Source organism: Pseudophryne corroboree, chromosome 6 (assembly GCF_028390025.1).
Source record: "Pseudophryne corroboree isolate aPseCor3 chromosome 6, aPseCor3.hap2, whole genome shotgun sequence".
Classification (NCBI taxonomy): Eukaryota; Metazoa; Chordata; class Amphibia; order Anura; family Myobatrachidae; genus Pseudophryne; species Pseudophryne corroboree.
This window is the reverse complement of record NC_086449.1, coordinates 37661181-37675111: the sequence shown is the minus strand read 5'-3', so window position 1 is coordinate 37675111 and position 13931 is coordinate 37661181. Positions and strand designations below refer to the sequence as shown.

The 13931-nt window shown below is 47.2% G+C and overlaps 1 protein-coding gene across 1 annotated transcript in view; it reads left to right on the top strand.

Annotated features, from left to right (window-relative positions):
* The window catches only part of KCNAB3 (potassium voltage-gated channel subfamily A regulatory beta subunit 3), a 71092-nt gene extending 62210 nt beyond the window's left edge, over positions 1 to 8882 (top strand). Inside the window, exon 14 of the mRNA XM_063930862.1 lies at positions 4796 to 8882. Coding sequence (XP_063786932.1) covers positions 4796 to 4885 — 90 coding nt within the window. The 3' untranslated portion in view covers positions 4886 to 8882. The remainder of the gene's footprint in view (positions 1 to 4795) is intronic.
* The last annotated feature ends 5049 nt before the right edge of the window (positions 8883 to 13931 follow it).

The window sequence follows — 13931 nt, the reverse complement described above, 5'->3', positions numbered from 1 at the left end:
ATCGTAATGCGCACGCATGAGGCCAAACTGTGAAAGAAATCAGCATCTTCTTTGATCGCTAGGCGTACACAGGTTGATTGACAGGAAGTGGACGTTTGGTAACTTTTCAGGAGGTGTCAGGAAAAACGCAGGCGTTCTCAAGACTTTTCAGGGCGGGTGTGTGACGTCCGCTCCGGCCCCGATCAGCCTGTTTCTCATCACACTGTAGGAGTAAGCCCTGGGCTACGCACAGACTGCACAGACAAAACACTAGATGGTGAGTGAGTTGCAAACGGATTTGCAGCTGACCGGCGTTGGCAAAGCTTTTCACACGGCGTACACAGACTTGCACGAGGCGGTTATTCTCTCTGGGTGGCGACTATCCGATCGCAAACTTCTGCAAATTCGCAGAGGAACGATCAGGTCTGAATTAGGCCCTTGGTTGTGTAGCTAAAGCTCTGTGTGATTCTCAGTTGTGCATAGAGAAAAGGGAAGGCTGTTTCTGACAGATCTTTTGCGGCTGGCATGTGGCTGGTACAAGTGCCGTTACTAATAATGATGGTTGCGGTGGTTGGCGTCAAATCAGTGAGCAGCGCAGCATCCCACTTGAAGACGCATGGTTTCTCACATTAGCTGTAAGGAATCTAGCACGCAATAACAGTCACTTTGCGTCTGATTCAGACCCAGGCCCTCGCAATGTTGCTAACAAAATTGGGACCGAACAGCCATCTTGGCTCCCTGTCCGGTCTCCTCTGTCGTACAACCAGCTGATGCTGCACTCCTAGGGTTACCACCTCCTCCCTTTAATTCTGGACACATATTTCTGCACCTAGTTTTAATCAGCCACAGAACCTGTGGTAATATGTGTCCAGAATTAAAGGGATGAGGTGGAAACCCTATGCACTCCCTTTGGCTCCCAAGCTTTTTCTTCTGAACTCTTGGGACAAACAACAAACATCATTGGACAACAGGGGTTGTTTTCCAGAACTGTGTACTTTGAGTACTGAACAAATAACCTTGAGAAAAGAAGATGACTGGTTCCTCCTGAACAGGTGATCCTTACCACAGACACAAGCTATAGAGGTTGGGGAGCACATCTGCATTCCATATCAATTCATTTGGTCCATAGAGAGGCAAAAGAGAGACAACAAATGTCCTAATTCGCAATAGCAACAGGTATAATTGAGCTACAGACCTGATCTTGTAGGACAAATGTTCTAAAGACCAATCTTTACCGGGGGCATCTTCCTATCACAGAGATTGGCTGAATCTTTGTTTGTGGCCAAAGACACCACTGCTTGTTGGATCATACCACAAGCCTACCTTTCATCCGAGGTGCTGGTTCCAAAGAAATGAAAGAATCAATATACCAAATCCATGTCAACTTCTTGTGCAGAAAGAGGAGGCCCCACAACAGTACAGCTATTCCTGCTCATCTCATGGTCTTCATTCAGCACCTAATAACTTCTTAGGTCTACAAACCTTGAGAGGGGCAGTTTTCAGTTGTAGAGTACAACAAGGAGTAATCATGAAGACAATTATTTTTGAGCTCTTTCATAGAACGTGCTGACATCAATGATGAGGAAAAGATCTATGAAAATGTCCACAATATATAATTCCTCTCTCTTTAATGAGATAAAGAAGCCCATGACTATGGTTTTCAGTGGGAATGTTTCAGTAGAACATTTTGAAACACCAAGGCCAATATTTACTAAAAATCCGAGTTTGTCCGATTTGTGTTTTTTTTTCTAAGTCCCAACACGGGAATTCACTAAGCACAAATCTCGGCAGTATTCACTATTCATTCGTATTTGGGTGTTAGTCTCTGAGTGCTCAAGTGCGGGTGTATTTTTTTGCGAATCGTTAAAAAAATCAGCAAAAAAATAGACCTGCTTTTTCCAGTCGAGTTTGGATAACCATGCACGGATCAGTAAGATCTGTGCATGGTTATCTATGGGAAAGGGTCTGTTTACTGTAAAAACTGGGTAAAAATTTTGCGTGGGGTCCTCCCTCCTAAGCATAACCAGCCTCGGGCTCTTTGAGCCGGTCCTGGTTGAAAAAATATGGGGGAAAAAAATGACAGGGGTTCCCCCATATTTGATCAACCAGCACCGGGCTCTGCGCCTGGTCCTGGTGCCAAAATACGGGGGGCAAAAAGCGTAAGGGTCCCCCGTATTTTTTTGAACCAGCACCGGGCTCCACTAGCCAGGTACATAATGCCAGAGCCGGGGGACACTTATTGTGGTCCTGGCGGCCCTAGCATTACATCCCCAACTAGTCACCCCTGGCCGGGGTACCCTGGAGGAGTGGGAACCCCTTAAATCAAGGGGTCCCCCCCCCTCCCAAGGGCCACCCAAGGGCCAGGGGTGAAGCCCGAGGCTGTCCCCCCCCCCCCATCCAAGGGCGGCGGGGGGGGGTGGTTCATCAAATCGACAGTATCTAGGTCGACAATGTTTAGGTCGACCACTGTAGGTCGACAGTCACTAGGTCGACATGGATGGAAGGTAGACAGGGTTTCTAGGTCAACATGTGCTAGGTTGACAGGTCTAAAGGTCGACATGAGGATTTTTTTTTTTTGTGTCGTTTTCTTCGTAGAGTGACCGTGATCCCAAATTAGTGCACCGCGTCCCCTCGCATGGCTCGCTTCGCTCACCATGCTTCGGGCATGGTGCCTTCGCTCCGCTACCGCTACGCTCGGCACAGATTACCGTTCCAATCGTAGTCCACGTGGATCGTTAAGTATGAAAAAATTCAAAAAAAGAAAAAAAAATGTGAAAAACTCATGTCAACCTTTAGACCTGTCGACCTAGCACATGTCGACCTAGAAACCCTGTCGACCTTCCATCCATGTCGACCTAGTGACTGTCGACCTACAGTGGTCAACCTAAACATTGTCGACCTAGATACTGTCGATCTTCAGACCGGATCCCGGGCGGCGGATGGGGGGCTGATAGCCAAGTGTAAAAAAATCAGAATATTGTTTTTAGTAGCAGTACTACAAGTCCCAGCAAGCCTCCCCTGCAAGCTGGTACTTGGAGAACCACAAGTACCAGCATGCGGTGGAAAACCGGGCCCGCTGGTACCTGTAGTACTACTACTTAAAAAATACCCAACAAAAAACAGGACACACACCCCGTGACAGTAAAAGTTTATTACATACATGCACACCTCCATACATACATACTTACCTATGTTCACATGAGGCTCGGTCCTCTTCTCCATGTAGAATCCTCGGGGTACCTGTGAAAAAAATTATACTCACATAATCCAGTGTATCTTCTGTTCTTTGTATAATCCACGTACTTGGCAAAAAAACAAACCGGAAACCCTACCACGCACTGAAAGGGGACCCATGTTTACACATGGGACCCCTTTCCCCGTCTGCCAGGACCCCCCCTGACTCCTGTCAAAGAGGGTCCCTTCAGCCAATCAGGGAGCGCCACGTCGTGGCACTCTCCTGATTGGCTGTGCGCTCCTGTAGTGTCAGTGAGGCTGCACACGGCAGAGATACAATGTTGCGCCTATGCGCTCCATTGTATCCAATGGTGGGAACTTTGCAGTCAGCGGTGAGGTTACTTTCGGTCAACGGTGTGTGTCCTGTTTTTTGTTGGGTATTCTTTTAGTAGTAGTACTACAGGTACCAGCGGGCCCGGTTTTCCACTGCATGCTGGTACTTGTGGTTCTCCAAGTACCAGCTTGCGTGGCGGCTTGCTGGGACTTGTAGTACTGCTACAAAAAACAATATTCTGATTTTTTGACACTTGGCTATCAGCCCCCCTTGGATGGGGGGGACAGCCTCAGGCTTCACCCCTGGCCCTTGGGTGGCTGGAGGGGGGGACCCCTTGATTTAAGGGGTTCCCACTCCTCCAGGGTACCCCGGCCAGGGGTGACTAATTGGGGATGTAATGCCAGGGCCGCCAGGACCACAATAAAAGTGTCCCCCGGCTGTGGCATTATCTCTCTGACTAGTGGAGCCCGGTGCTGGTTCCAAAAATACGGGGGACCCCCACGCTTTTTGTCCCCCGTATTTTTGGCACCAGGACCAGGTGCAGAGCCTGGTGCTGGTTGATCAAATATGGGGGAACCCCTGTCATTTTCCCCCCATATTTTTTCAACCAGGACCGGCTCAAAGAGCCCGAGGCTGGTTGTACTTAGGAGGGGGGAACCCACGCAATTTTTTTCACATTTAAAAACAATTAAAACACCTTTTTAAGGTACACAATGAAGCCCTGCACGGATCTCACAGATCCGGCCGGGATTCCTTGTGTTTTGTCAGGCAGTGTTTTACTCATCACTCCCGTAAAACACTGCCTGACATTACGAATCACATCGACATCGGAAAATACGATTTTGGAAAAGCCGGCAGCTTAGTGAATGACCGTATCAGGATTAAAAAAGTTGCAGTAAAATGCACCCGATACCGTTTGAAATCAAACACCCTTAAAAACGGCAAAAACACGAATCTTTGTAAATATACCCCCAAGTCTGTGATAGGTGTAGACTTTCTTTTGAACAGAACCAAGAGATGACACTGGTTAGTTATGTCAGGGTGATTGGCATTACCTAAATTCATTGTGTGTACTTCTGATGGACCTAGGAAACAGGAATGAGCTCAAATCCATCTTTATTTTTCACTCTTACAGTAAACCTTTCTTTGCAAACACGGATTTTATGTTGTCGGATGTGCGGAACTTGGATGATAGTGTTTCAGTTGATCTTGGCAACAGGCAGGGTTAATTTATACATGACTATCGTGATTGAGTTGGCTTCTGCTATCAAATCAAAACTCTAATCCATGTTATTTCTCATCTTCCAGGTCCTGGCCCATATGACTCCTCAGATAATAGGCGAGATTGACCAGATTCTCGGCAATAAACCCAACATAAAGAAGGATTCCCGTGCATGAGGAGCCTCCGCTGGGCATTCCGGAACCTTTACGTGTCCTTTACGCCTGGGGACGAGGGACATGTGAAATTATGCTCGCCTGGTGCATGGTCCACCCCCACTCTGGCAGTGCTGAGAGAGCGGGGAGGAGAACATTTACCCAGCAATAAGGGGAGGAAAATCCGTTGCCTGCTTAGTACTATGGGGTCAATACATGCATTACTTTCATGTCACCCTGCAAAGGGAGGGGCAGGATTTAAAGACTTAATTATCGCAGTGGAAAGAGGTCACAGACTTGGAAATGACAATAAGTAGGAGCCATACACATCTGGGGCTCCCATTATCTGAGTCTCTGTGCCATTGCCAAGGAGGGGGGACAGACTCGAACCTCCATTCTGGTACCATATGAAACAAAGCTCCCTTCTAAATGTCACCCTATAGGGGGAGGGACAGACTTATAGTTCAGTTCAAACTTTGTCTACTGTAGGGGATGAGATCAGGCTAATACTGTAGCTCAGTATCACCCTATAGGGGGAGGACACATAGCTATCTTCTGTCTGTATCACCCTATAAGGAGAGCGGAACACTCATAGCTCTCTTCTGTCTGTCTCACCCTATAGGGGGAGGGACAAACCCGTGGCTCACTTCTGTCTGTCTCACCCGATAGGTGGAGGGCACACTCATAGATATTTTCTGTCTGTGTCACCCTATATGGCAAGGGGCACACTCATAGCTCTTTTCTGTCTGTCTCACGCTACATGGGAAGGGGCACACTCATAGCTCTCTTCTGTCTGTGGTTGTCCTATAGGGGGATCGTCAGACTGATAGCCCCCACCTGTCTTACCTAATGGGGGCGGACTCAGCTCCCATTTGTCTCTTACTGTCTCCCTCTAGAGGCAGGGCAGACTCATTGCGCCTCTCTGTGTGGCGTTATATGTAGAAGTAGCAAAAGCCTCAGTCTTGTCACACTGTCTGCCAATACTGATATCGCGCATTTATACCCTAGCTCCTGTGGGTATTACATATCATTAGTTGAACATGTAGTTCCCCTTCATGGCTAGGAAAAAAGGAAACACCACTCAACGTGGATCTCATCAGCGCTAAAATGCATGTTCACCAATGCAGCGCCGTCACCATAGGGATTAGCCTGCAATGCCTGTCAGCCAACCACGTGCTCGCTGGCTGTAGCAAAATGATCTGCTTGAGAGTGCAGGAACCTTATTGGGAGGTCAAAGGACAACTCCCCGCGATACGACGCCTCAGCCCCTCGCTAATGAAACGGTGTATACTGAACTGAAGTGATGAGACGCATAGTCCTGCAGGGTATTTTGAATAATCCATTCTACTAACTCCTACACCAAAAAGTCGTCTTCTGGCATGTTCTCAGGAGACAGTGGGGTTGCTGCATTGACGGACACTATGGCGATTGCAGCTGTGCATGCTGAAGATGTGCGAAATGATGCAAATAACCCAGGGTACAAAGATCCCCCGCGGAGCCATCGCAAAGTTACAGCAGCTTCAGTAAGTCAATGCACTGAAACGCCGGAGCCATGCTGTACGGGGTTTGCAGATGCAGCTAGCGACACCCCCCTGAAAATGGCTGCAACACACTTGCGTTTATGCCACCACTACCCCGTAAACACTCACAAACGGTGCCTGACTGTAAATGACTCTGTAACGGTAAGCCTTGCGAGCGGCTTCGCTTTTGGACTTTGGCGCATTTGAGGTGCGCAGCATATGCATGCCCAATTCCCTGATAATTGCTCAATTGCGAAAACATCGCCATAGCGCCCGTCAATCAATCCGGCCCAGTGACAGGTCATTGATGTAACCTGTCACTCCACATAAAGCTTAAAACCTCAAAAATGGAATTGTCTTAATAACTGTGGTGGTCAAATGGGCAGGTCCTACTGCCCCGCTCACAGGTCTAGTGGAATTGCCCGTCTCTTCAGACAGATTGCCCCTCTGTGGTGTACGTCCCCTCACACCCCTGCATCTCAGGTCCCCATTGCTACATTTGTGGCCTCTGGAAAGGAGAGAGGCTGCCTTTATTCCAAGTCGCTTAGGTATGGATCTTGTAAGTTGTACATACATTGGGTTACCTGCGCCAATCTGAACGCAGTAGGGCTGTACGGGATACTGGCTTTGGCATGGAGTTCCGGCCAGGCGTGGTTAGGTTTTAATGTTTCATCTTAATTCTTTATTAATGCTGAACCAAATCCACGTCTGCTTTATTAATGCGAAGACAAGACTCTGTAGCTCCTCACAATGACCGAGCTGGTGGTCGTATGAGGAGGCCTACCAGGAGGGACAAAAATATAGTGATATGTATATTGTATTGGCACTTTAATGGGGTCATATATAACGCATGACCACTATAGTGGACTAGTATATATTCGTATAACTGCCGTTGGTGCTGTATATCATATGGGCACTCTAGGGGGCTGATATATAATTGTATGGCTATGCTTCTTGGGCTCTATAAAATGGCCCAATGGTCTGGAAATAATTATATGAACACTCTACTGGGTGGTGTATAATATTCTACCCGCTGATGTATAAGCATGTGGCCCTTCTGCCGGCTGGTGAATAACCATGTGCCCTTCTACTGGCTGGTATAAAATCACATAGATCTTCTACGGGCTGGTGTAAAACCATGTGCCCTTCTACCAGCTGGTATAAAATCACGTGGCCCTTCTGCCGGCTGGTATATATTAACATCTACCCTTCTGCCGTCTGGCATAAAATTATGTGGCCCTTCTGCCGGCTGGTGTTTAGCGTTTTCAGATCCTAAATGCAACAAGGATGCTTTTATAATCACCTTTTCTTCACCTAACGCAAAGTCCACATGCTGAATTAGACTGGCACGCGTCGTCATACTACAGCCACCAGCATGTGGCAGGTAAAGGTAGTATAAAGGAAAGCGATAGAATAAAAAAAGGATGTAAATCTTGTATTGTCTTTCTAGAAATTTTGTAGTGTCGGTGGCACTTTAAAGCCGAGCTGCCACCTGGTGCCCTGGGGTCTTAGTGCATTTTTCCCGGCCAATCAAAAAGGCTTATAGCATGATATAAGTGTAACCTGGCTGCGGATTTTAGAGCTTAATTGCGTCTAACTCTACATTAGCTCCCACCCATCCTCCCCCATTTGCTCTCTCTCTCTCCATAATATCTTTATATATTCAGGTGATATTATAGGGCTTTTAGGGGTTGACGAAAATATGCTTACCCCAATTTATATTAGTGATCTCACAGGTTAAAGAATGCAACCTTATACGATTATTGTGTCTTTGTACCACTTAGAAGTCAGGGATAGTATTGAATTTACACCTTGACACCACTTATTACATAGGCAAATTTAAATGTAAAACCAGAGATGTAATACACTACTTTAAGCACAAGATGGCAGCAAATACAAGCCAATGAATAGACCAGGGTTGTTTTTAGAACATGTGGTTAAAGAAAATCCTACTTTGTGTTAAGTGCTGTTGAAAACGTCTATCACTGAGTCAGGGGGGAAATCTTGTGGCCACAAAGTGAGACCTAATATACAGAACTGACAGCAGGGAATTAGGCTCTACCTATTCGCATAGTATTATGTAGCTGCTCTGCGCATTAAGAGCTGCTTTATTTAGAAGCCCAATTATATCAGGGATCACAACTTGCACAGAAGTCAGAATTGTCCTTTAAACAGATTAAAAAAACAGGAAGGAATTGTACTCTCATTTTATTCCGAATTCATCCCTATGCAAAGTCTTATGGCGTAGAGTTATCTAATTGCAGCCGGCAAACTCTATGATTTAATGGGCTATTAAGTGCACTGCTAGGCGTTTGTATGTGGACCTGCCGCATGAAGCAATAAAAAATTTGGACTAGTCCGACTAACGCAGAGTAATGAGCAACTTCATCAGCCAGAATGTACAACATCGTGTAATAGGAAGCCAGAAACTCCATTGCTGAAGCGTGCTTATAATACAATAAATAAACGGAGAATTCTGATTAAAGAGAAATGTTACAATGCTCCGAGTATGTGTTTCATTTTCTGCACTAACCCGTCTGGTTTACCCGCAGGTGTGTGATCCCGGCCACTGTGTGACCTGTCCTGGCTACTGACACAGTGCAGGAGAGATCTGTACATGACACACACCAGTCTCCTGCTCTAACCCCTGAGCATTAGTGTGTAGTAAGTGGTGTGTGATCCCGGCTGCTGTGTGACCTGTCCTGGCTACTGACACAGCGCAGGAGAGACCTGTACAGGACACACACCAGTCTCCTGCTCTAACCCCTGATCATTAGTGTGTAGTAAGTGGTGTGATATCCCGGCTGCTGTGTGATGTGTCCTGGCTACTGACACAGTGCAGGAGAGACCTGTACAGGACACACACCAGTCTCCTGCTCTATCCCCTGATCATTAGTGTGTAGAAAGTGGTGTGATATCCCGGCTGCTGTGTGATGTGTCCTGGCTACTGACACAGTGCAGGAGAGACCTGTACAGGACACACACCAGTCTCCTGCTCTAACCCCTGAGCATTAGTGTGTAGTAAGTGGTGTGACATCCCGGCTGCTGTGTGACCTGTCCTGGCTACTGACACAGTGCAGGAGAGACCTGTACAGGACACACACCAGTCTCCTGCTCTATCCGCTGAGCATTAGTGTGTAGTAAGTGGTGTGATATCCCGGCTGCTGTGTGACCTGTCCTGGCTACTGACACAGTGCAGGAGAGACCTGTACAGGACACACACCAGTCTCCTGCTCTAACCCCTGAGCATTAGTGTGTAGTAAGTGGTGTGACATCCCGGCTGCTGTGTGACCTGTCCTGGCTACTGACACAGTGCAGGAGAGACCTGTACAGGACACACACCAGTCTCCTGCTCTATCCCCTGAGCATTAGTGTGTAGTAAGTGGTGTGATATCCCGGCTGCTGTGTGACCTGTCCTGGCTACTGACACAGTGCAGGAGAGACCTGTACAGGACACACACCAGTCTCCTGCTCTAACCCCTGAGCATTAGTGTGTAGTAAGTGGTGTGTGACATCCCGGCTGCTGTGTGACCTGTCCTGGCTACTGACACAGTGCAGGAGACACCTGTACAGCACACACACCAGTCTCCTGCTCTAACCCCTGAGCATTAGTGTGTAGTAAGTGGTGTGTGACATCCCGGCTGCTGTGTGACCTGTCCTGGCTACTGACACAGTGCAGGAGAGACCTGTACAGGACACACACCAGTCTCCTGCTCTAACCCCTGAGCATTAGTGTGTAGTAAGTGGTGTGTGACATCCCGGCAGCTGTGTGACATGTCCTGGCTACTGACACAGTGCAGGAGACACCTGTACAGGACACACACCAGTCTACTGCTCTATCCCCTGAGCATTAGTGTGTAGTAAGTGGTGTGTGATATCCCGGCTGCTGTGTGACGTGTCCTGGCTACTGACACAGTGCAGGAGAGACCTGTACAGGACACACACCAGTCTCCTGCTCTATCCCCTGATCATTAGTGTGTAGTAAGTGGTGTGACATCCCGGCTGCTGTGTGACCTGTCCTGGCTACTGACACAGTGCAGGAGACACCTGTACAGGACACACACCAGTCTCCTGCTCTATCCCCTGAGCATTAGTGTGTAGTAAGTGGTGTGACATCCCGGCTGCTGTGTGACCTGTCCTGGATACTGACACAGTGCAGGAGACACCTGTACAGGACACACACCAGTCTCCTGCTCTATCCCCTGAGCATTAGTGTGTATAGTAAGTGGTGTGTGATCCCGGCTGCTGTGTGACCTGTCCTGGCTACTGACACAGTGCAGGAGACACCTGTACAGGACACACACCAGTCTCCTGCTCTAACCCCTGAGCATTAGTGTGTAGTAAGTGGTGTGACATCCCGGCTGCTGTGTGACCTGTCCTGGATACTGACACAGTGCAGGAGACACCTGTACAGGACACACACCAGTCTCCTGCTCTATCCCCTGAGCATTAGTGTGTATAGTAAGTGGTGTGTGATCCCGGCTGCTGTGTGACCTGTCCTGGCTACTGACACAGTGCAGGAGAGACCTGTACAGGACACACACCAGTCTCCTGCTCTATCCCCTGAGCATTAGTGTGTATAGTAAGTGGTGTGAGAACCCGGCTGCTGTGTGACCTGTCCTGGCTACTGACACAGTGCAGGAGAGACCTGTACAGGACACACACCAGTCTCCTGTGTCAGGTCCGGGTGTTTTTGTGAATCCGTTAACCCGGAACCAACCACAGGTGTAGGTGCTGGGCTATGAAGAAAGCAGGGAGGACGAAGAAAGTTCCGATTCATATATTTATTCAAAATAACAATTCAGTAAAGGGTTAACTGACAAGTTGTTAATCATCATATTATACTGAAGTATTGCAGGAATAATATGCAAGAGAAAACTCAAAAATAAATAAAAGAAATGTTCATGGAAACATATGCAAAACAAGCTGATGAATAAATGTTGGATTGTCCAAATATAAACAAGCTTTGATGCTGAACTGCAGAATGTGATTAACTGGATAATGCAGACATGAAGAGATAACTGTAAGGATTTGCAATGGAGTTTTGAGAGTTAACTGAGAGACTGTGAAGAATTATCCTTGTTAAGCTTTGATGCTGAACTGCAGATTGTCTTTAACTGGTTAATGCAGACATGGAGAATTAACTGTAAGAATTGGCAATGGAGTTTTGAGAGTTAACTGAGAGACTGTGATGAATTATCCTTGTTATGACAACATAGCAAATATAAACAAGCTTTGATGCTGAACTGCAGATTGTGTTTAACTGGTTAATGCAGACATGGAGAATTAACTGTAAGAATTGGCAATGGAGTTTTGAGAGTTAACTGAGAGACTGTGATGAATTATCCTTGTAATGACAACATAGCAAATAAAAGTACTGAATTGGGTTACTTGCGGGTTCCGGAGATCACTGTGAAACTGTAGTAGAAGACAAGGTGATGAATGGGTTAAATGCAGAGTTGAACAAACGAACAGCTGAGAGAAACGGAATCCTCCAGACTTTGAATGATAGGCAGACTGACAAGGTAACCTCATGCAGGACACTGGGAATCCAACTATTTCCAATAGGAGTGCAATTAACTGACAGCACAGCGGAGAGCCGGTGGATCTTTCAGCAGTGAAGGCTGCAGACGGACCTCTGGGAACGGAGGCGATATCTGGACCACGGGAATCACACAGGAATGCACGGAGAGAGCTCAGAGCTAGAGCACAGCTTTGATACAACAAAGCACTGGCCCAGAGTAACATAATCCCAGCCTACTTAAAGGCAGCACAAGCACGGGATTGGCTTACACCTGCCCACAGGTGTTTTCACAAGTGCTCTGTATTAGCTATTTGGTCTCCAACATGGCCACCTCCTATACAGCAGACACACCGCAGTGCCTTAGGCCATTTGGTCCCCGCACTCACAGTTCCCAGACTCTGCATTACCTGTGCCATTGATCACGCCGTGTCCCCACACGGGCGCACAGCACCGCGAGCAACCGCACTGGCAACGGATGAACCCCAGAACCCGCAAAGGTGAGAGACCGGTTCGTGACAGTACCCCCTCTTCTACGGGTGGTCTCCGAACACCTTTGAACCTTGTCAGGATTTTTGGAGAAGTATTTCTGTACCAGACTTGGAGCTTGAACATCTTCAGAGAAAACCCAGGATCTCTCCTCCGGACCGTAACCCTTCCAGTCGACCAGAAACTGTAAACGTCCATATCGGAAACGTAAGTCCACAATCTCTTTAACTTCAAATTCCTCATTCTGCAAAGAGTGAACTTTAGGAGATTTGGACTGGGTAGTACGGAACTTATTGAGAATCAAAGGCTTCAGTAAAGATGTATGAAAGGCGTTAGGAATTCTCAAAGACGGTGGCAACTTGACTTTGTATGACACAGGGTTGAGTACCTTTACAATGGGAAATGGACCAATGAACTTGGGAGCAAATTTCTTAGAAGGAACTTTGAACTTGAGATTGCGCGTAGAAATCCAAACTTGGTCTCCCACTTTGTAATTCGGTACAGTTTTACGTTTTCTATCTACAAAAGATTTATAACGAGCGAAAGTTTTGACCAAGGACTTACGTACACAACTTCAGATGCTAGATAGACGTTGAAGCTCTTGATCTGCTGCTGGAACCTCTAGGGCTGGCAATGGATGAAACCCTGGTGGAGAACTTCTTGGACTCTTATGTTGGGCACATTTAGGACATGCTGCTATAAACTCTTGGACATCGGCTTTGAGACGTGGCCACCAATAAGACTGTTGAATAAATTTGAGAGTCTTTAGAACCCCAGGATGACCCATGAAGGAAGAGGAGTGAGCCCAGGTAAGCAGCCGTTTTCGGAGACTTGTGGCGACAAAGGTCTTGCCAGGTGGAGGAACTGGAGAGGTTCGAGTCATTAAAAAGGACGTAGGATTCACAATGGCTTGATTCGTGGTAGCATCATTTAATTCAGAAGAAGCAAAGGACCGGGAAAGGGCATCTGCCTTTTTGTTCTGAGACCCTGGACGATAGGTGAGTTTGAAATCAAATCGTGAGAAGAAAAGCGCCCATCGAGCTTGTCGTGGATTCAAACACTGAGCTGACTGCAGATACAGAAGATTCTTATGATCAGTATAAACTGTAATGCGATGTTGAGCTCCTTCTAGAAGGTATCTCCACTCCTCAAATGCCAACTTGATGGCAAGTAACTCTTGCTCACCGATTGCATAATTACGTTCTGCCGGGAGGAACTTACGGGAGAAATATCCGCAGGGATGGACCTTTTTATCTTCAAAGACTTGTGACAACACAGCTCCTACTGCTTCTGTAGATGCATGCACCTCTAGTAGAAAGGGACGATTCAAATCAGGCTGTCGAAGAATGGGGGCTGACACAAAGGCTTGCTTTAAATCAGAGAAGGCTTTGATTGCTTCAGAAGACCAGTTCGTAGGATTTGCTCCCTTGCGAGTTAGGGCTGTGATAGGAGCAGCTAACGTAGAATAATTCTTAATGAATCTCCTATAGAAATTAGCAAAGCCAAGAAATCGCTGAATCCCCTTGAGAGTTGTAGGAGT